Source organism: Micromesistius poutassou (genome assembly GCF_964030765.1).
Source record: "Micromesistius poutassou genome assembly, chromosome: 13".
NCBI classification, from domain to species: Eukaryota; Metazoa; Chordata; class Actinopteri; order Gadiformes; family Gadidae; genus Micromesistius; species Micromesistius poutassou.
In genome coordinates this window covers 15,113,208-15,136,931 of record NC_140283.1, presented here as the reverse complement: position 1 = coordinate 15,136,931, position 23,724 = coordinate 15,113,208, and the positions used below count along the sequence as shown (strand labels likewise).

Below are 23,724 nucleotides of genomic sequence, written 5' to 3'. Positions count from 1 at the left end.
TTCTAATAACCCAGAATTTAGTCTAGCGCCCGGACGAAACAACTGTCCTCACTCCTTTAGTGACTAATTGGCTGTTATTATGCAATTAGTCTTTCAGTTGGAAGACTTGAGCAGCCTTGGTCTGCACGTTTCACAATTCCATTACTTTGGAGGCTTTTTCTTTTTAAACAGCGTTTTAATTGATTTGTCCATATTAACGTGGACAAGCAAATTTGTGCAAGCAAAACACAAATACTGCTTCCTTTCTTTACAACCTATCCTGAATTTAAAACTATAGGCCTACTAGGACATACTGTAACATCACATGATCTGCTTTGTATATTTGAGTCTCCAAACTCCATGAGCTAAAAGTCCCTTTGCCTTTCAGAGAAATATAATAATTTTGAGCCTTGTGTTTGTTGAAATCACCAGTGAAACCGCAACATAGGTGGGCCATCAGACCTTTCAGACCCACGTTGTGGTTCTCTGCAAGCAGATTTGGGACGGCATGAGCCTGCTTAATCATACCTTCTTGTAAACCAGTGTGGGTACCACTGATGTCAAAAATAACGCCTGACATGCCGCCAGTTTTTTCCCCGGGCTCAGGGTGGTTGGCTTTTCCTGACGTTTTCCGTTATTCTCAGCCTCCATGGGACAGAGTTTTGAGTGATTTTTGTTTTGTTTGTATAGGTTTGTCAAAGATTTCCAAAAGTATCGGTCAACAAAATTCCTTGAAAAGTTCAATTTTTTAAATTATGTTTTTCTTATACGTTTTGTTTGAATATTTGTTCAGTATGAGTATGTAGATATGATAGATAGATATACGATGTTAGTGATGGAACAGGCTCCTGGAATTCAAAAAAGAACATTTGAAAATTTGATAGCAGCAAATCTTTCCATCGCTCATGCCCTTGTGGATAGAGAATCTTGGAGACCTTTTTTTAATGGTATGATACCACATCAATAATTTAGAATTATTAAATTATATATTTACCTAGCAGCAGAACACAAACATGTCTCTTTTGACCTCAAGAATCACAATACACCATAAAAAGTCACTTAACCACAGGGAAAATTGCTTGTGAATGGGTTGCCTTTTAACATGTATCATTTGACAGAGGATTGTAAGGTGCAGACAACAACAACAAACACATTGAATGCTGAGCAACACCAAAAACCTGAATCAGAATTTGGGAATTCTTGGACAATATATGAAACATATGCGAAGCACAGAGTCGTAATTTTGCTAATTCTCTAATCACATTCTTCTTAAATTACTGTAGGTAGTAGGAAGGTAGGTAACTAGGGAGGGGGCTAAATGGAGACAGACAGAGACAAACAAAATGTAGTTTTATTCTTGGTGTGGGGTAACATACTGATCCTCCATATGTTGATCCTATTTTTATTTAAACCAAAGCCAAATCATCAACTGACATGTGGATATGATCTAAGATGATTTGATATGATAGTGTAGAAGAATGTTGACATGCAGAAATGGCTGTTCTTCTAATGCAAAAGACGAACACACTACAAACAAGAAAAAGTGGGATTGCCTTAGTGTGACCATGCAGAGTAAATAAAACCTATTTCAGATAACAAACATTCAAGTCTACTTTCAGAAGATATATGTTGTATAAGAAAGGAAGTCAAAGGAAGAAATTAGATAAGGGGGGAGGGCAATGGGGAGGCGCATTTCAATATCTTTGTGTGACGGATTTGGGACTTATCTCAAAAAGGGCAAACTGAGACATTTTTCATGAGGCATGTCGCCATGTAGACAGATCACTCGGATCTGGGAAACACTGTGATGGCTAATCCTCAGATTTACAATTATGATATCCCTGCTGAGGAAACGGAGCCGTGCTGCGTGGATCAGCTCACCTAACCCGTGGCAGGTGTCATCTGCGTACAGAACAGCTCTGCTTGCTTTACTTTATATTCCCCTCTTCTTATTGACGGTTCTGCCAGACTGGTTCGTGCTTGCTTACTCAAAGAAGGGAAGCACCAGCGAACACGTCTGGGGAGGGTTTTGGCCTGTGTTTCGGTGCATGACAAGGCCTCTCTGATCTGGTGCAGCTTCTAACCCTGCTCGGTACCCAGCTGAACAGAAAAATGGTCATGTTCAGCTTTAATGGGGGGGAGAACCGTTCTTGGGAGGAGGGCGAGAATGTCTGTATGTTCAGTGGAAAACATGTCTGGCTTTGCTTTTCTCAATTGAGCCGGAAGAACAGAAGGAGAGAAGAATGATGGTTGGCTTTTTTTGTAAATAGAGAGGTCAAAAGATCAGGGGTTTTGCTGTAATTACCAATCAGATGACATGGATTGACCTCCCTAAATGGGCCTAAGTGCAGCGAAGAAGAAACATGATGCAGTAGGATGCAGAAAGTTGGACAACCTTTAGACTGGCCGGCCCCTAAATACTTGGGACGGCCACATGTGCAGAAGTGAGTGTTCTGAAACACTCAGGAAGAGAGTGTTACAAGTCTCCTTTCTAGTCAATGTTTTACTCTGGCAGTGGAACCACATGAATCAAGACCACAGCACACATCAAACCTTAAGCTGCTGAGCTATTTGGTGTTGTCGTGTCTCTGGTAAAAATGAAGGATATCCTTGATGATGTAAGATCCTTACACCTTAGCTACTTATTCATCTTTAAGAGCTGTTTTATATATATACGTGTTAAATAAATCTGGCCCTACTTCTTTTTTGACTTTGCCATATTTTGGCCGAGACAATGGAAATCATGAATATAAAATACGACAATGGAAGATTAACAAAGAATGCAAAGCAAAGCACCATGGCGCTTCCACGCTTTTCCGTGAAATATCAACTTCTACGTCACATGTTTGTGGAGCTGCTGAGCAAACTAACTGTTGGTCTTTAAGCCCAGACGGGTTTAAACACACAGCACACCATAGCCCAGCAGCAGAGTCTTTGGGGACAAGTGAGACTGACTGACAGCCAGTCTGTGCCAGTTCCGCTGCCCACTAATAGCACGCTGTCAGCATCAGGCCAGCACACAGAAGGTGGAATCGGCTGTTTTCATTTTTAGAGCACTCGATTGCTTCATGCAAAGAAAAAATAAACAACATTATTGTTATCAACATGCAGAAACAAGGAAATTTAATGAAATGCGCAAAACGGGAACTTGACACAAAATTCATTTTAGTTTTTTCTAGATTCTTTCATGCTTTTTTCGGTGTTTCACCTAACTTTTTCCTAGCACTGTGCACCTCTCCAGGCTGCCTGGGAATCCCGCGGTGCAGCATTGATTCTTAGCTGAGAGCTTTGTTATGGAGTGTTCAGTGGAGCCACTGACTCCCTCTCCATGGAGATATTGTTTGCCTCGAGCGGTGAATAAAAAGACTCCCTTCACAAATCCCCTATTGCACAGTAGGTCTCCTGCATCTGTTCATAATCTGTTCCTCTGTCAACCTCACCCCGTCTCTCTCTGTCTCCTTTCCCTTCCCCCTAACTCAATCTCTCTCCTTAACTATCCTTATACCTCTCTCTCTCTCTCTCTCTCTCTCTCTCTCTCTCTCTCTCTCTCTCTCTCTCTCTCTCTCTCTCTCTCTCTCTCTCACCCCTTAGCTGTCTCTATACCTCTCTCTCTGTCTTTGTCTCTTCATCTATGTCTCTCTCCCCTTAGCTGTCTCTATGCCTCTCTCTCTGTCTTTGGTCTTTGTCTCTTCGCCTATGTCTCTCTCTCCCTACCTCTTACCCCCTATCCCTATCTCCCCCATCCTGTCTCCCTACCTTTATCTTTCCCTACCTGTCTCTCCTACTACCCCTATCTCTCCTATCCTCCCGTCTTTCTACCTCTATCTTTCCCTACCTGTCTCTCTCCCTCCCTCTATCTCTCCCTGCCTGTCTACCCTTCTCTACTTCTATCTCTCCCTGCCTCTCTCTCTCTCTCTCTCTGCTGTTGACTGTGTATACTGTAACATTATGGTGCAGCAGGCTCCTTATTCATCACTATATGACAGCTCTGTCAATATCCTTAGCCCACAGAGGAGAGGGAGAGATATATAAATGAGAATACACAGAGACACCGCCGAGGTGAGCCAATACACTCATGAATCTCCATGAAGCCTTGCAGCGCCCGTCCCTCTTTTATGTAAAACAATGTTTATCCAGCTATGAGGTTTATGAACAACACCTCAGTGAGCCATCTGCAGGCATTACACTGTCATAAATACATCACAGCAGCAAATCATCTGCACACGCAGATGCACACACACACACACACACACACACACACAGAAGTTTGGACCAGGCTTTTGAACTAATGATATGCGTCACAAGCAGGGTAGCTTTGCGGCTAGGCGGATGGACTGCCTGATAAAGTCAAGGTGAGCAGCCTTCCTGTAGGCATCCTGACCTCTACCTTGCTCCCTTCATCACATCAGAAGCAAATGCCCTGGATAAAAACAAAGCAAATTCAAAATAAATTAGGTACTAAGGTTGTTAACTTTGTATTGGACTTCATATATTTGATAATAAAAGTTGAAGTAGAACTGCCCTAACAACATTAGTAATCCACTCACTGTAGCAATTCTCAATTCAACATTCAATATAGTGCAAATACCTTCAAGTACAGCGCTTAGTTACTTTCAGCTCCATATAGCAAGGAAAAACAAACTAAGATCCCAGAATAAGACTTGCTAAAAGACTTATCGATTGAGCTACTCTGCGACCGACAGAGAAGACACACAAAACCCAGTGTTCCTCGGTAAAAAACTCAAATCCACGTTTGTCCATCGAGTGCAAATGTCAAAAAAAAAAATACACATTTAATGATTTATCGAGCTGTTTACGTGCGCTTGCACCTGAGTTTCATACAACTCATTCAAACTGCCTGAGTCGTAACTTTTGCCTCTCTAAGTCGACTGGACATTGGGGTTTGTTGTCTGTGTTTTTGTACCTCGTTTTTTTTATCTCCATCCTTCTTTTTTCCTCCTTACAACTCCATCGCAGATCTACTGCTTCAATTCAGCCGTCTCGTACAATCCGTCTTCTTGTCCCGCGCGGAAGCTGGACTTTCATGGCAGCTCTTTGACTCTGAGTGATTAGCCCCACTTGGCAGGACAATACCCATGGATTTGCGAGGGTGGCTCAGCACGGGTTAGCTTTGTGCAATCTGCTGCTTTTGGGGGTGCCCCCTGTCCCCCCCCGTCCCCCCAGGTCCATTCACACATTCCATCATATTAATGGTCCCCGCAACAACAGAGCGGCTTACTTTGTGTTGTTTTGTTTGGATGTCCAGTGCAAGGTGCGTTTAGTGTAATAGCCACAACATCAAAAGAATACAATACATATTTTTCTTCTGAATGCCCCCATAATAAGTGTGGTGACAGTGAACCTGCATTGGCGCAACACAACACAAGTTTATACAAGGGTGTTTGCTGCAACAGAATATAAGCAGGATAAACGTGCAATCACCCGGAGGAGGATCGTGGAGGAGTACAATAATTGAGTTGTGATTAGATTACAGATGGTTGCCAAGCGGCAGGGAAAGGTGTCTTGGAAAATGGTTGTTTGAACGCCAACAAGTTCACAGCCACCTGCTGTTGTTATTGTCTCCATGCAAATGGACGGAGATAAGAGGAGGTGATAAGGTTCCGAGCACAAGATGTGTGCCATGACAAATAACTCAGAAACAGATACGGTAGTTTTCACACTTGCATTGTGTTTTTTACGTCACCACTACGTAGTTAATACAAAGAGGTAAGAGTGTGCGTGAGTGTGTGTACATGTGATTGTGTGTGTGTGTGTGTGTGTGTGTGTGTGTGTGTGTGTGAAACTCTTACATGGAAATACAACTCACTAGCACACCGTATTCATCATCCTTTCCCGCCTAGAACCGTTTTCCCACTTCTCCTCCAGCTTGCCTCAGGAAGTAAACGATGAGGCTGATGGTAGCCATCTTGGATCTTGGATCCCCCCCCACTTCCCTATGGTCCATACAACATCTGCAGCTCATTAGCTCTGCAGCTGGCTCTCAGGCCCAGACTCTCTCCCTCCAATGTTATGAACGGGAACTGACTGGGCTGTGCTTAACACTGATTCAACACAGGATTTATGCCTAGTAAAACAATAGCTGGCTCTGAAGAAATACTACTACTGCTATATTAGGATAACAGTGTTCTCCTGGCTGCCTCTCACACATCAGCAGTGCAGACATACATGCGGAGAGCCTGGTCCAAACTTTTGTTTAGCCGGTTTTACCAGTAAGGGCGAATGATGGAAACACTTAGTGTGTGTGGACATGACACCTCCAGGCCAAGGGATTAGTAATCACAGGTCTGGCCTTTTGTTGTTGTTATGTTCAGGCTTCAGCCTTTATGCTTTGATCACCATCTTGAAAGTGGTATCATCCCTATTTATCCTGTTAAAAGCTGCATTAGAGTGGATTGTCTGACGTGACTTGTTTTCAACAAAAGTGGCGATTGGTATGGGTTTTTTTCCACACTACCCTTTTTTTGCCGCTGTTCCAACAATTGAATCGTGAACCGTAGATGTGAATATAATATTTGTACTCCACACTCAAGCTGTTGTGTAACGTGCGCAGAAAACAAAGAGGTACATGTTTAGCTAGACAGTGGAGTAGCAACATCTCGACTCCACGAGATGATAACCCGTCAAATATGCCTTTGTCAAGCTCGAAATACATTAAGCTCCAGGCAATAGAACGGGGGAAGAGCAAGGAGGCTATTTAGTCTCCAAGTCTCCCTCAGAGAGTTCCCCCTCTGTCTCTTTCTGTTTCTGCCTCATCCCATATCTCTCTCTCTCTCTCTCTCTCTCTCTCTCTCTCTCTCTCTCTCTCTCTCTCTCTCTCTCTCTCTCTCTCTCTGCTCTCTCACTCTCTCTCTCTTGGTCTCTCTTGGTCTCTCTCGGTCTCTCTCTCTCTCTCTCTCTCTCTCTCTCTCTCTCTCTCTCAATCTCTCTCTCTCTCTCTCTCTCTCTCTCTCTCTCTCTCTCTCTCTCTCTCTCTCTCTCTCTCTCTCTCCCTCCAAGTCTGCTACTGACAGTTTTCCACTGAAAGGAACAACATCCATCTTGAAGTCAGAGCCCAATATAAAGAAAACCTCAAAGAAAGAGGAGAAATAACAGGGGGAGCTTCAGAAAGAGGAACGGCTGAATATGTCGGTTGCCGGAACATCAGTGTGCAGTTTAACTTGTTTTGCAGAGCAATCCTGTCTTTTGTGTGTGTGTGTGTGTGTGTGTTTGTGTGTGAGTGTATGTGTGTGTGTGTGTGTGTGTGTGTGTGTGTGTGTGTGTGTGTGTGCGTACGCACGTTTTAAGTGTGCGTCTGTGCCGCAGTGTTTATTTTGAATGAATGATGGCGGGTCGGAGGTGGTGCGGGAGGTGAGGGCGGAGCTGAGAGGGAGATGGGGGAGGAAGCAGAGAAGAGGGAGGAGGTGATGGAGAAGAGGGAGGTGGTGGGTTGCTATGGGGGAGGTGGGGGGGAGGCCCATGCTGAGCAGGAGGTGTTTGTAATGTTGGCTGCTCAATAATTTCCACCCAATGAGAGGGCCAACCTTTGAGCGAGGGACAGGGGGCTCAGCGTGTGTGTGTGTGTGTGTGTGTGTGTGTGGGGGTGTGTGTGTGTGGGTGTGAACGGTAGCATGGGAGGGGGGCGGTGGGGTGTGAGAGTCACAGCAGGGAGGTGGCACCCAGGGAAGGACTGAGTCAGGCAGCAGCAATGAGTGACAGAGTGTTGGATTGGCTAATGGCTGGAAATAGGAAGGCTGGGTGTGTGTGTATGTGCGTGTGTCTCCGTGTGCGCACATCTGGCGTGCCCGAGTGTATTTGTGACTGTTTGCCGTGCACGCCCGTGACCAAGGAAACACAGGTTGTCACGTGTGCATGTGTGTGCATGTGACAGCGGGGACATGCGTCTGATCCTTTCTGTGTCTGTATGTAGGTGTGTCTGTCTGTCTGTCTGCCTCAGACATGTCCGCCTGCCTGTCTGGCTGTCTGTATGTATGTTCACTGTATGTGTGTCTGTCATCCAGCCTGACATGTCTGCCTTTCTGTCTGTCCGTCTCTATGCATGAATGTCTGAATTCCAGCCTCCCTCTCTGTCTGTCTGCCTGTCTGTCTGCCTGTATGTCTGTGTGCGTGTGTTTGGGCGTGTCAGTTTGGGGGAACATGGCATCTGGAAAAGCACTCTATAAAGCAGCTATAAGAGCAGTGGCTTGTGGGTAGCGACAGAGTGCAGAGAGGTGTCTCGCTGTACCGTTTGAGTGAGTGTGTGTTTGTGTTTGTGTGTGTATGTTTGTGTGTATATATTGCCACTTTTCCACCGACAGTACCAGCTTGACTCGCCTCGACTCGCCTCGACTTGGCCTGCCTTTTTTTGCGTTTCCATTGGCAAAAAAAGTACCTGGTACCTGGTACTTTTTGTAGTACCACCTCCGTCACTCAAAGTTAAGTTGTGTCCGGCGTGGCTGGACACACAGATCAGCATTTCGCCCTGTCTGTCGCTGCTTTCCCGGGGCTAGAGTTAGACTGTGCGTGGTTGTGTGTGTCCGGCATGGCTGGAGTCCACGGACCCGCGAGGGGGACACGGATCAGCGTTTCGCTGTTTTGTTTTTGTGTTGTTCCTTTCCCAGGGCTCAAGTTTCGCCACCATCAATTTTACTGTATGACAACAATAGACACGCAGTCATTGCGCTTTTTATTTTATTTTATTTCCCATCATAACCTTTCCCGGGAATCAGGAAATAGTCTTGATCAGATTCAGATTTCCCTGGGAATCCCATCTCCCGGGATTAAAACCTAATGACGACCCGCCCACGTTGGAGAGGTTCTTTTCTACGACCCGCCCATATTGAAGAGGTACTTTTTTAGATGGAAACGTGACGTGCCTCGTACCAAACCGAGTCGAGTCGAGTTGAGCTGGTACTATCGGTGGAAAAGCGGCATATGTGTGTGTGTTTGTGTGGGGGGGGTGGGGGGAGGGGGGAGAGAGAGGCGGGGCTAGGAGGGTCAGTTGGTCGCTGTATGGCTTCATCTGGCTCTCATTAGGAAGGCTAATGTGACACTCTGATCTCCAGCGCACACTGGCTTTACTGAGCTGGGTTGAGGGCCGGATATGGGGCCCTGGGGCCCCTGTCAACGCGGCTCCTGTATCACCGCAGCCCTCCAGCTCCCAGCTGGAGCCTGGGGCCTCACGCTTAGAAAGGCCCCCCTATATTATTTGACCTTAAAGAAATTTGTGCGTGTGTGTCTGGGTTTTTGTGCGTGGGTGTAGGTGGAGCAAAGATGAAGGATAATCTAGGCAAACGAAGGTCGACATGTTGTGCTACTCCTTGGGTCTTTGGTCTCCCCCAGTGTGTGTTGATGCAGAACAGCCATATGTGGGATTTTATTGGCGGCTCCTGAAAATCTCAATCATTTACTATACATCAAGAAACATTTTTTCACTAACGACCTTTGTGGAATCTTGGGGGGTTAGCGGGGAGGATCAGAAGATACAGGGAGAAAAAAGAGAAGGAACGTGAAGTTAATCTTCATATAGATTTCAAAACAATGAACTCCATTCCGGTCGCAAGGGGTAATTTTCCCTTGAATCCAAATTTTCATATTCTTTCCTACCCCCACCCCTTGTGCTGACACTAAAGTGGAATGATTTATAACTGTGATCCACTTCTCTGCAATCCATTGAAAAGCCAATGTCATGCTGATAACCAGTGCTGGGGTGACGGATGTTAGCTCTGCCGTGCGTCGCAGACACACACACACACACACACACACACACACACAGACCAGCTCCCTGGCAGCAGAGAGGGGGGAAACAATACCATCGACGTGTCACACATAATTGTGGAAATGGGTAAATGAGATGGTGCTCGACAGAAGAGAAAGGGGGATGATATAAAAAAACACTTTGGGATGCTGCGGTGGTACCTTCTTAATAGCGGCGGGTTTGAAAAGGGGATGAAAGCGGGCCGCTGTCAAGTGGTTCTCACGGCTCTCTAAGCTCCATGGCTTCACAGATCCACCCGGTCCTGTGAGGGGATTTTCAACCCCCCAGCCCTCTGTATCGAGAGCAGAGGCGGCAGAAAGAAACGCTTAGCACACGGCGTTACGACCAGACGCCAAGGCCTGGCCTTGACCTGGCCTCGGTGCGGCGCGCGTAAACAGCCGCGAGGGCGGTCGCCGTACGTGCATTGTACGCGCATACATCCGCCGCCCCGCTTATGAATAGAAATGTGTCTGGCCGATGTCTACACACGTATTCACAGAGGATCCGTTGCATCAGTCGCAGCGTCGAGTGTTCCTTGGAACTTTGATCATGAACCCCGGGGGGGGGGGGGTCCTGCCCTCCGGTGAGTCCAGCCCCTGGCCTGCCATCTTGCTCTGATTCCCATAGAGAACCCTTGGGCCTGGCCCCGTCCTCCCTATCTGCGTGAGCGATCGCATTCCGCGCCACAAGCCCCCTGGGACATGGGGTTCAGCGTTGGCGTGTGAGAATGCCTCTGATCCATGACCCCCAGGAATATCCCGAGGAAAACAACAGAGGTGTCCTGACTTTATGCATGCCCCCACGCCCCTGGGGTGGGCACCTCGTGTTGCGGGCCGTGTTTATTTCTCTGGAAGGGCAGGGGTGTGGTGACATAGGTGGGGGGGGGGCAGGGTGGTGTTGTTCAGCATGTGATAGGCCGGCGGGGGCAGGGACAGGCGAGGGCGAGAGGGGGGGAGTGGAGGTGGGGGGTGACTTGGTTGATGTCACCGGGAGAAGTTATTGAAACAGAGCTCACCCACGCAGAGCGACGCCGGGGCGTGGGGGCGTCCGTGCCGGGGCGTGGGGGCGTCCGTACCTCGGCGGCTCCGGGACAGAGGCCCGCTTTGTGTGCTGCGTGTGTGTTGCTCATAAAGCGAGGCGGGGCCCTGGCGGCGCCCACAATGCCACCGTTCATGGCGGTGTTTGTGCCGCCGTGCTGTAAGGTGAGTGAGTCACCCGTGGAGGGAGGGGTCTCGGGACCAGCCTCAGCCTCACCGAGTTGTTTGGGTGAGCCTCCGAGGGAGAGACGAGGGAGGAAAACACAGTGACTTTTTGGGTGTCGGGGTGTTTTAACACCGGACGACATGGAACATGGAACATTTTGTGTTTTGGTGTGATGCAGGGAGAGTTCTCTGCAGGGTCAAGGTGGAATAGATGCCCCATTGTGTGCTTTTTTTTGTATTTTGACAGAATACTATGAATAAACCCACTGTGTGCCATGTGTTGGCCTCTCGGCAAGAAGGAAGCCTGGCACATATCACATTATCTGGAGTGAAAAGAAGACATCTAGGTTGAGTGGAGATCTAATCTGTAACAGTTCATGATAACGTCAGAAGTAGGGGGGCCTGGAGCTGGCTCCCTTTTTATTATTTCAAACCGTCCGATTTATTTTCCTTTCACAAAAGACTGCTGCTGACAGGCCCCGCGATGGGGCGTTTGTGCGGTCCTGAGGAGCTTAACCCTTCACCTCACTCATCCCTCCTGATTTTCTGGTCACATGTCGAGGTCTTCCGTTCAATGATTGGGTTAGAGACACAAACATACGCCAGCTGTTTTCAATAAACCTCATTGCTTCTCATGTAAGAACTAGCGGTTTGTATTTCATCCAACATGGTTGGCCTTTGCAATGTACATGGGGCTTGAGTGGTCTTATAAGTAGTAAAAAGAACCAACCTGTTCTGTGTACCTTTGAGGGACGAGGGCTAGGTTTATTTCCAATCAATTTTAAGCCAAGGGCTTTCACAATGCCAGACAACACGCACGCCCTCCTTTCCAATGCTTTCCCACCCTTTTCTCACAGGTACGTTTTCCCTGCTTAGCTTTCGCCGCCAGTGTTGCATGTGTGTGTGTGTGTGTGTGTGTGTGTGTGTGTGTGTGTGTGTGTGTGTGTGTGTGTGTGTGTGTGTGTGTGTGTGTGTGTGTGTGTGTGTGTGTGTGTTTGTGCCTCACCTTCACCAATGAGTGTATCTCAAAGGGGGTGCACAGGCAGATGGAGATTTTGCAAAGAAGGCTAAAAAATAAATTATTTCCCCACCACCACCGCCACCACCACGCCGAGGTCTAGTTTGAGAAACGGCTCCATAAAAGAAAGCTGAAAGCATGCTCCCTGGTGACTTTTAAAAAAGCGAAACTGTGGAGGACTCATAAAGCAGCCCAGCGGCGGGGTGCAGGGCTGGAGCTCTGGTTCTGCTCCCTGGCATTTAACTGCAGATGAGGGGGTGTGGGGGTGGGCCTGATGGGTGGGGGGGGTTCTCTCCCCTAAACAGCTCCCTGTATTCAGGGGCCCCGACGCTAATGGAGGTGGTAGCGCTGTGCTGTCGTGGCAACTTAAGGTCTGCAACCGACGTTGTACAATATGTTCCCTTTCCCTTTGAGGAGGTGCTGCCCGCGCTGTGATTGGCTGATGGGAATTACATGGTGTCACTGGTTGGATGGCAACGTGGAGTTACAAAAGGAATGTGATTAACATCGGGTTGAAAGTGCAGGCAGGTATTTTTCCCAGTAGGTGTTATACATAATGTGTAAGATAATGTGTGCGAGTAAAAAAGTGTTCTCAGTGGTAAACTGACACACAACCGCTGCCACATTGCGCCCTGTGACTGCACACACTTCTGCAAGCATAATTGAAAAACCAAACGTGCCGACTGGTTCCTGGCCCCAACTCATTTGTATAATGTCAGAGACAGAGGGAGAGAGAGAGAAATTAAATTGGTTGCCATGGGAATCCACCCATTTCCTCTTGTTAGACACCAAAAACGATGTCCCCTCGCCTAAATGCTCTCTGTCCGTCTGTCTGTCCGTCTCTCTGGATGTGGGTAGGAAGAGGAGTGCCCTATTCTTAATATAACGACACCCTTCTCGTCAGTGTTTCCTGTTGCAGCAGGCGCAGCCCAGCAGGGGAAATAAATGACCAACCCAGTATTTATCGTCAGGCGGACCAGCCTATAACCATAGGCTGCTGAAGAACACGACTATGTTTGGGTTTTTCTGCCCACTGTTGCCATGGCAACAAAGTCGGAAAGCACAGACTTTTATTTATTTTCTCTCTGGTGACTTCTGACATGATTAAACTGTATTCATCTGAACATTTAGATTGATTCGCAGGACTCAGAGAGAGTGAGAGCGACAGAGAGAATGCACGAGAGAGACGTTAATTCAGTAATTTTCTGGCTTAATTGGAAAAAGTTATCAATTCATGATTTTTTCACTCTCACATGCAAAGACTTTTTGCATGTGTGCAAGTCCTTCATGACATGTGAACTCCTTATTTATCCACTTTGGGTGAAAGTGGCGTAGATAAATGACTAAATCAGAAGCACTAACAGCTAAACACACTTCACAATGCGGCCTGTGTCCTTGGGCTAGGTGGTGTTGTCTTTGTCAAAGAAGTATTCCTCTGGCCCTCCAAACATGTGGGCTGGCTTGGCAAAATGAGGACCTGTTATAGTCAAGGCTTGTCTTTATACTCTGCTTACATAAAAGGTTGTGTAAGCGGCGAGCGTCTGACTCATCATCACGATGTGGTGGCAGGACGCGGGGCTGATTGTCTCCAATCTACTGCACTTTGTGGTTGAACGTCCCTCGCTTTGCCGCCGTCCCTCTCTCCATATCTCTCCCACTCGGTCTCCCTCTCACTATTTTTCTTTTTATCCCTGTCTTTAAATCGTATCCCTGTCTTTAAATCGCCTTTTTTTCTTTCGCACTTTTTTTCCATCGGTCTACTTCTCTTTCTAACACTCTCTTTAGCTCTCTTTCTTTCATTCACTCTTTGTATCTCTCTTTCTGACACGCCCTCCTTCCATCAATCTCCTCGTTCCATCACTGCTCCATCTCTACCTTTCTTCCTCTCCCTGTATTACTATATGTCTCTCTCTCTATCACTCTCTTTATCACTCTCTCTTTCCCACTCTCTCTCTCTCTCTCTCTCCCTTTCCGTCCTGCTCGTTTCCCCTCTCTCTCTCTCTCTCTCTCTCTCTCTCTCTCTCTCTCTCTCTCTCTCTCTCTCACCGTAGCTTAGCATTTCTCTGCACATGTGTCTGCAGAGGGAGACCTTCAATGCTGGACGGGCAGAGAGAAGGAGAAGGGAAGCGAGAGGAGAGAGAGAGGGAGGAACGGATAGACGGACGGATGTACAAGGGGCTGATTCATCCGACGGTCGGGGGAAACACAGAGCGCCTCTTAGTTTCCGTCGTGCACTATAAATACAAGCTCGTTCAGTCATCAAATCAGAGCCATCTGCATTGGCCTCCAACCAGGATCCCAGTGGACGCACAGTCAGAGTAGTGTGAGGGCGGGCGGAACCATTCAGCCATGGTCCAAGGCTGCCACCAAGATCTCGCTTTGGTTCATTCTGTCTCAAGGTGGAAACAACCACCTGCTTGCGTGTGTGGTGTTGTCGCACACGTGCAACAACACACTTTGAACACACTCACACACACGGGTCTATTCTGTGTGCTGGTGTGTGGATGTGGCTCACCGCGGGGGCCCACGCCTCTGCCGTAGCCCGTCAAGTCTGAAACAGCCACTGGGCACAGAGCGTGACCGCGGTGTGGCGGCTGTGGGCTAGGCTGAATCGTATGAGAGTCATAGTCAGGCATGTGAGTGTGCAAGGGAAGTCTTGTGGTTAGATCAAAGTCTCTGTGTTCCAACCTAGGTGTACGCAGCCTACCTGTCGGGCTCCTGGAATGAGATGGCAAGATGCCACCTAGTTAATTCATTAAATGTATCTCATGTGAGTAGACATAGGTTTGACATGAAGATATAGATATGACATCTAGATATTGCAGCATTTCTTTCTCAATCGCATAGTGAAGGCTGTTTTTTGACTGAATGATGGCTGATCACATTCAGCCATTACTGCTGGTAACAGGAAACAATACATTGTTTTTGCAAGAATTGTTTTGCAGCACAACATCAAAACATCCTATTGCCTGCTATCCACAGCTTGGCCTAGCTTGATGGACAAACTAATGAACACCAGGTAGAGGTTTCATGCAGAGAGTAGCTCTATTTTTTCTCATTAAAATATCCTCTTTTTTCCTTTAGGCGAGAGCAGTAGCGAGTTCAGCCTGAACCAGAACCTCCTCTGGCAGTATTGCCTTGGCATTGCTCCCTCTCTGCCTCTCTCGAGCCCTTTATCCCAAAGCTCAATGAACAGTTCCTAAAAGGCTCAGCTTTAAAGCAGCATGGAGCTTATTGTGATTTCGTTTTTATTCTTTAATGCTGTTGTCTTCAGCAAAGTCCTTGTCTTCCTCTGGTTAGTTTTCAGCCGAAGGCTCCATTCAATTAGCGCTAGTGTGCTCCTTTTTTTTACTTCCTCTTTTGGCATCGCCTTCGGCACTGCCCTATCAGTCTGCCAAAGTGGGCATCCAGGAAACTTGTGCTTTGTAGAAGACTCTGAGTATGTTGTGAGATATATTTTTGTCAATAGTTCAGTCAAGGTTTCCTAAATCATGTCTAACGAAACACAATGTTGCCTTGTTGTGTATGGTAATATTTTGGTCTTTGGTAAAAAAAAGTTAACTGAATCACATCACACAATCCCTTATCTAGTAGTGTTTTGTTGTTGTTATTGGCAATCTTTTATATTTCAATTATATTTTATTTGATTATTTGTTAAAAAGTGAATTCCTACAATTGTATCTCAGGTCTATATCTGCAATGTTTCTTGTCACCGCTTTGGCTAATAGACCAGACCTTTAAAACCGAACAAGGACAAAAGCCTCATCTGTAATCTGACAGTTACTCAACACAGATGGGCCACCAACGATTTGCTGCTTGCTGGGTGTATTGAAAACGTAGCCGTCTGTACTCTCGGTTCATGACGGTTCATCACTAACCAGCACTCATGACAGGATCGCCTCAGAGCCCAAAATCAGACGCCTCTTCGTGTAATCACAAAGCATGGGCACGACGATAAAGGCTTTGTTTATTTGTCCTTTTGGAGGCGAAAGACACTTGCTCTGTTCACACATCGGTGGCAGAATAATTCATTTCCGAGATGGGAGACAAGATGTGAAAGAGAAAATGAACTGTGAGGTTTCAAGTTGTCTGTTATATGACAACATTTAGAGAGGTTGCCCTTGTCAACACACACAGACACACACCATACACCCAAGGTTTGAGTGCTGTAAAAATAGTTCATCCTTTTATAGTTACAGAATGTGGATGTTTAATTTGTTTGGTGATGTTATTCGTATGAAAAAGCAGACATGACATTAGTCTGCTGGCGTTGCGCCTGATCTACTAGTAGGCTACACGATGTGTTGCTACTCTTACTCTTATTTACTCTTCAAGTGAAACCCTTTGTCCCACACGGCCTTATTGGAATTCCGAGGTTCCTCGGAATTCCTAGCAATATTCCTAGCAATATCCACCCCTTATTCCCCATGTTCCGCAGTGGGCCTTCAATATCCATCGCTTGAACTTACACCCCTCTGCCAAAGCACGCTAGTGTCTGTTGCAGAAAAGCCGCATCCCTGTAACATTTTCTCCCCATTTTGGCTGTGACTCCGGAAAACCCAGTCATCGGAAACACTGATCTGGAGCCGGTCCAGTCGCATTTCTGACCATGACCGTGGGGAAATCATTCCACTTCCTCCATGGCTCGCGTTTTTGTCGAGAGGCCTCCCGAGGGCATGGGTTTTCGAGGCAGGTGGCGACATTTGCATATCATTGGAGTGGAGACAACTGAAGCCTGGGAAATCCTGCAGCTCTGTGGTGTCATTGTGCCAAGCGGGGCTCTCAGGGGCTAATGAGTGATGTCTTACTGAGAGAATCCCTTTGAGGTCAGGAGAGCCACGCTCAGGCCGGTCGCAGCTGGCTGGGGCTTGATAACATCGCCACAGTCGATCCGGAATTAAGTTTCCTTGCTCCCATGCAATGCTGCAATGCAGGGGAAGACGGATAACAGCATAGGCTACAAGGTCTGAGGATCCAATCCCGAATCCCTGTGTCATCAGAGGCTTTATGATCCCAATGAAGTTTTCCCTCCTTATCCATTTTAATTATCAACAATGCTTTTACATAATTGACTAGTACGGGATATGGTTAAAAAAAGTGTTTTTCAGCAGTCAGATATCGTTACTGTTATCGTTCTTCACACTCTTCCATCTCTGCTTCACAGTGTCGTACTTCGGGGACAGCTACTGCAAAATACAAGCCATCCAAGATGTCTCCACCTTCCAGCTGTCCCTGCAGTTTAAGACGAGCCGCCGCAGTGGCCTGCTCCTATTGGCTGCCGGGATGGAGGACTACATGTTCCTGGAGCTCCAGAACGGGAAACTACAGGTGAGACATGTGGACAGGGCAAGGTTAGGAGGCTGTCCAAAATCATCAGAAAAGTTTACTGTTCTTCATAATGAGAGTATCTATTTATCTATTTCCACAGCTTGGTGAACAATAACTGTCATAATCACATTTTATGGTTTGGCTGTAATAATTAAACTCTGAGTAAACACATTTACCTAACCTTCATGGTCAGTGGAGCGGTTCTGTTGTTAAATTTCCTCACTGATTAGGACACTGAATCCAGACCTATACCATGCAAACAATCGTTTTATATTGTTAATATTTTATATTATAAGTTCTAGTGTACTCAGTTGACATTGTAAAGTGAATATATATTTGAATATATTAATATTATATGCATTCTATGCAAGCAGAGATGCCATCTATATCATCCATCACATAATCGACATTGAATGAACCAACAAAATAAAACAAGTCATATTGTATTTCAAACTGTCGGTCATCTGTCTCTTCACAGCTGCGCATGGACATGGGCGCCGGCGAGGTAATGCTGTCCTCATCTCTTGGAGTGCAGCTGAACAACCTTCTGGAGCACCATGTTTTCGTCACCCTCCAGGACTCCAAACTCACCATGACAATCGATGAGATCTTCCCCACGTTCATCCCCGTGACGGGCGCCGACGAAGAGGAGCTCAACATCGACCTGGGCGTGTGGCTGGGAGGAGCAGGGGATCTGGAGGCCCCGTTCCTTAGCAACGCCATCCCGCCATTCCGAGGCTGCCTGACCAACCTCAGGTTCGAGTCCCACGGGTTTGACATCCTCAGCTCAGAGCTGAAAGAGTGCCACGATACCAAAGAGTCCTGCAGTGGGGAGTTTGAGGCCGGCGACGGCGAGGCCACCAGCTTCGTCAGCCCTGATTCGTTTGTATCTTTACCCACCTGGAGCGGAGCGAGCGGGGCGGGCCGTTCCTTGGAGTTCCTGATGAAAACCACGATTGAGGACGCAGTGCTCGCTTTCCATCCCGGCCGTGAATCTGATTTCATCGCCATAGGGGTGGTAGGGGGCTTCCTCAAAGGAGTGGTTGACCTCGGGAAAGGCATGCAGGTTCTGGACAACACCCAGGTCAAGCTGGATGATGACCAGTGGCACAGAGTGAGGCTCCAGGTGGACAAGATGTCACTTGTGATTAATGTTGATAGCCAGGCCAGCTCCCTCGCACTGGACAGCTCACAAAGTTTGGACTTGGTAGGAAATCTATACTTGGGTGGGATCCAAAGGAAGATGAAAGATGTTTTCCAGGAAAGTGGCATCTTGGATCGCATGGAGGTCGAGATCACCTCAGAGTCTTTCATTGGCTGCTTCGGAGAAATCAAAGTGAACCAGAAGGACAGGAGTTTGCAGGATGCTTTGGTGACTAAGGATGTCCAGGTGAAATGTGACGGAGAGGACTATGACTACTCAAGCTACTATGACTCGGAGGCAACCACCACCGCAGCCCCTGTTCGGATTCGATACGACGACGTGGACCCAAACGAACGCCACTGCTATCCAACCGAGGGAATGCCAGAGGCTTTCCGGAATATCACCAAACTCCTTGATGTCACCCCACTGCTGGTGACCGAGGGCGGCGACGCCTTCCTGGACATAAGCAACCTGAGCCCCACATTTGATTTAAACGCGGTAGGAATGCGGCAGTCTCAGATCATCTTCACCCTCAAGAGCGATCCCTGGTATGGACTCATGGATATGAATCTCAATACTAAACACACAAAAAAGTTTACCCTGCTTGACGTTGTCAACAAAAAAATTAAGTACCTTCATGACGGGAATGAAAAGTATGGGGATCAGATAAATTTAGAGGTGACTGCCTACAGCAACAGCTACCTACCAGAGTGTCTGAAGACGCCACGCGAGTACACACTTCCGGTGGATGTGGTTCCTGTGAATGCCATCCCACAACTCGGCGGTGGAGACATTATTGTAACAGAGAAGGGTAGAACCCGCCTGAGTTCTGATGTCATTCAAATAGTGGACACTGACACGCGTTGCGATGAATTGAAGATAACAGTCACATCGGCACCTTCAAGGAACATTTACCTTGAAAATGACCAACAGCCAGGCAGACCCATTTCAGAGTTTACATGCAGGCAGCTGAAAGACGGCCTCGTCTATTTTGTTCACAAAGGGGGCAATGTGGAGGACATTACCCTTGACGTATCTGATGGCCATTCAGTCAGTCAATCCACAACGTTCAAGTTGTCTGTGACTGTACCACATATGACGATAGTTACCAACACTGGCATTGTATTGTCTCAGGGTAGCAACGCTACCATAGGTGTTCAACAGCTGGCTGTCATTGCTAATCCTCGTGATGGAGATGTTGTTTATAATGTCACCCAACCTCTGCGCTATGGGGAACTGATCATTATTACAAGGAACGGCATGCCCAAACAGATCACCTCTTTCTATCAATCAGATTTGGATCAGGGCAGTGTTCGATATGTTAGCACAGACTCAAGTGACCAGGAAAACAATGTTATCGACCATATTCAGTTTGACATCCACCTGGGGCAGGTGTCCAAGTGGAACAACACTCTTATTGTCAAGATCCTTCCCGCTCCAGTCAAGATTTCTCACCTAGACCCAGTGGAGGTTGAAGCAGAAAAGGAGTGGTTTATCTCTCGTTCAGATCTTCAGGCAATGGTCAATGGGCAAATGGCTGACCCACAGATGGTCAAATATGTTCTCCTGAAGCCACCAACACTAGGCAGTCTTCGGTTCCGTGGCAGCGAGCTCTCTGAAGGCGACACCTTCACAGAGCAGGATATCCAGAACAACGACCTCAGTTACATGCACAGGGTCCACAGTGCCGTGGAGAGAGTGGATCAGTTCCTGTTCAGAGTGTCCGTCGGGGACCAGCAGTCTCCCATCTACACCATGCCGATTGCCGTCATGGCCGACCAAAGCGCTGATTCAACTGCCCCTCATCTCACCAATGAGAATTTGGTTGTGTTGCAGGGCGGCGAGGACATTCTAAGCAAGAAATACCTCTGGGTTCAGTCGCCAAGCTCTGTCGATTTTGTGTACCGGGTCACACAAGACCCGAAGCACGGGAGACTTATCAGGGAGTCCCCGCCCGGGCAGCCTAGATTTGATGGGGGGATAAGCGTCTTCAGCAATGAGGACCTTGAGCTGGACCGACTCATTTACAAACACGACGGCTCCAAGACAGACAGTGATGAGTTTCATTTCACTGCGAGCGACGAGGCCAACGAACAGGATGCTCAATCGTCCATGACTGGCGTTTTTAGAATAACCATTCAATCAAAGAACCAGCATGTGCCCGTGCGGGTCATCGACAAGACCTTCAACGTGGTCAGGAACGGTCAGCGCTTGCTGACCACAGACGTCCTTCAGTTCAGGGACGACGACGCCAACTTCAACGACACCCAGATCGTCTACGCTCACGAGGGTATCCTTTCGGGGCAGCTGGTGTCGGCGTCCAACCCCTCCCAGCCCCTCTTCCGCTTCACTCAAGCCGACCTGAGAGACAAGCACATTCTCTTTGTGCACCACGGAGCCGACCGCGATCACTTCCAGCTGCAGGTGTCCGACGGGCTCCACCAGACGACCACGCGGATGGAGCTGCAAGCCGGCGAGCCCTACCTGCGTGTGGAGAACAACACCATGGTGGTGATGGACCACGGCAGCACCAAGACCGTCGACACTGCTCTGCTGAGTGCAGACTCCAACCTGGACATCCGAGACGACGGCGAGATCGCCTTCGAGGTGACGTCCCCGCCCAGCGACGGCAGGATCATCGTCAGCGGCATCGAGGCCTTGAGGTTCACCCAGGAGGACCTGAGAAAGGGAGTCGTGTCGTATGAGCACAGCTACGAGAGCTTGAGGTCCAAGGACTCCTTTGGGTTCACCGTTCGAAGCAAGGGATATTCACAAGAGGGCACGTTCAGGATCAAGATATTCAAACAAGGGTATCTTTCTCAACCGGATGTGGTCACCAACGAGATCCTCATCGCGTACGAGGGGGAACACACCGTGGTCGACCAGGACCATTTAAAGGTTTGTTTGCTAACAATAATAAAACTGTTTATCAAAATTACTCTTTTAATGAGCCTACCTACACTGTACAATGTACAATGTACGATGTGTATATCGTATAGTGTAGGTAGGGTCATTAAAGTAGTAATTATGCTTTAAACTGTATATTCAACTATATATCATAATTACTACTTTAATGAACCTACCTATACGGTACAATGTACACATGCTTTTGTTTAACAAGGCCCTATTTAGAAACTCATTACTGGCTGACTGAATACAATGTTATTTCTAACTTCTGTTATTTTCTGCTCTGCTTGTGGAACAAGACTCACATGACTCAAACATTGTCTCACGAGATTGTACAATATTTGTTTTGCATCGCTCTAAGATCTCCCCCGCAACCACATGCAACCGCCACATGTTATACTGAACATACTGCTTTTAATCTTGTTTATGTACTCAATTATAGTCTATTAAGTGTTGAAAACGGAGCACAAAGTATACCCTTAGGGCGTTTCTGCAGCCCCCTATAATTTATGAGATACAGTCTGCTTGCACTCCATCTTAAAAGTGAATTATCTGAGCTTAATGTGTTTATGTAGACTTTGACGATAATGAGAAAGAAAACATTCAACAAACTGTTTGGAAGACAATGTGGAAAACCCCCATTTTACTATATAGTCATTTAGCACTATACCCTTTTATCCAAAGCAACAGCAAATTTATCTAGGGGCCAGGTCATATATGAGCAGATACCAATTACGCCTTATGCTCTAGGACAATGCACATTCTGATACAAACCCAGAATCGCTATTCTACTATTAGACTATTGTGCACAACTCTTACTTCCTCTGCACCAACCCTTAAACATGAACCCTTCTGAGCTACACAAATGGCCATCGTGTAAAACCTTTGCTTGTGCATCTTTCAGGTTGAGCAACCAGACATCCTCCCCTCGGAGATGGTGTTCACCATCAAGGGGCTCCCTCGCCTGGGTCACGTGGTCATGTTGGTGAATAATTCGGACAGGGCCGACACCATGGTGCTCGACCACTTCCACACATTCACCCAGGATGACATTGACGAGGGCCGGATCCTCTACGTGTCCGCCTCTCAGCAGGTCTGTCAATCATCCCAACTTCTCCGTTCACCCTCTCCACATACCTCCTTGTCAACTAAGGAGCAGCGAACCACGTCCACTTCTATTGGATGTGATACTATTGAATAATTTAGCGGAACCATTCTAAGGGGTTTGGCAGCACCATGCTGAAGGATGCTTACAGGTTATGTGGCCCACATCAAACCTAGTACCCTTTTGATGGGAATCGAACGTCCACCCACCGTCTATGGTTCCTGTCCTCCTATTAATCCCAGAAGAGAAATGTGGTAAATGTGTTTCAATTCGAGCACAGGTAGACGCACAGGTGCACGATTAAAGCAGTCTAAAAGGTCCATTATGTGGTGGATGCATTAGGCTCTCTGTTCTCACTAACGGTTCTCCCGACTTTCGCTTCCGGGCCTCCCAGGGCAGTGACGTCTTCCGGGCGGACGTAAGCAACGGCTTCACCAGCGTGGAGAACCTGGAGGTGACGGTGAACATCGTGCCGCGCTTCATCCCCCTCCACGGAAACAACTTCACGGTGAAGGAGGGCCTGGGCGTGTCCATCAACACGGAGATCCTCAACATCTCCCACCCCTTCTACGAAGACGCCAACATCGACTTTGAGGTGGTGGAGCCGCCACGGCACGGCGACCTCCGCTACCAGGACAGCACTGTGCACGAGCTGACCTACTTCACCTGGGAGGAGGTGAGCAGGGGAGGGGAGAGGAGAGGGAGGAGCTTAACTACTTCACCTGGGAGGAGGGGAGCGGGGGGGGGGGGGGGGGGGGTGAGGAGAGGGAGGAGCTTAACTACTTCACCTGGGGGGAGGTGAGCGGGGGGGGGGGGGTGAGGAGAGGGAGGAGCTTAACTACTTCACCTGGGGGGAGGTGAGCGGGGGGGGGGGTGAGGAGAGGGAGGAGCTTAACTACTTCACCTGGGAGGAGGTGAGCGGGGGAGAGGAGAGGGAGGAGCTTAACTACTTCACCTGGGAGGGGGTGAGGAGGGGAGGGGAGAGGAGAGGGAGGAGCTTAACTACTTCACCTGGGAGGAGGGGAGCGGGGGGGGGGGGGGAGGAGCTTAACTTCTTCACCTGGGAGGGGGTGAGGAGGGAAGGGACGAGGTGGAGGTGAGGGTGGAGGGGTGCTCAACTTCTTCACCTGGGAAAAGAAGAAGAGGTGAAGGAGGGAGGAAGAGGTGACTGAGGGGGGTAGGAGAGAAGGGGAGGATCAAATAAAGACAGGTGGAAGGGAGGCACTGAAAGACAGAAAGAGCATGCATGCCTGAAGAATTGCACTAGTGAAATAGTGGTGGAATCTG

At 47.8% G+C, this 23,724-nt stretch overlaps 1 protein-coding gene across 1 annotated transcript in view; it reads left to right on the top strand.

The window, feature by feature from the left end:
- Window positions 1-23,724, top strand: part of cspg4 (chondroitin sulfate proteoglycan 4) — a gene marked incomplete at its 5' end in the record, with an annotated part of 58,399 nt that overhangs the window by 17,341 nt on the left and 17,334 nt on the right. Inside the window, 4 exons of the mRNA XM_084477096.1 lie at window positions 17,118-17,281; window positions 17,760-21,323; window positions 22,237-22,425; window positions 22,832-23,113. Of these exons, the coding sequence (XP_084333222.1) occupies window positions 17,118-17,281; window positions 17,760-21,323; window positions 22,237-22,425; window positions 22,832-23,113 (4,199 nt within the window). The remainder of the gene's footprint in view (window positions 1-17,117; window positions 17,282-17,759; window positions 21,324-22,236; window positions 22,426-22,831; window positions 23,114-23,724) is intronic.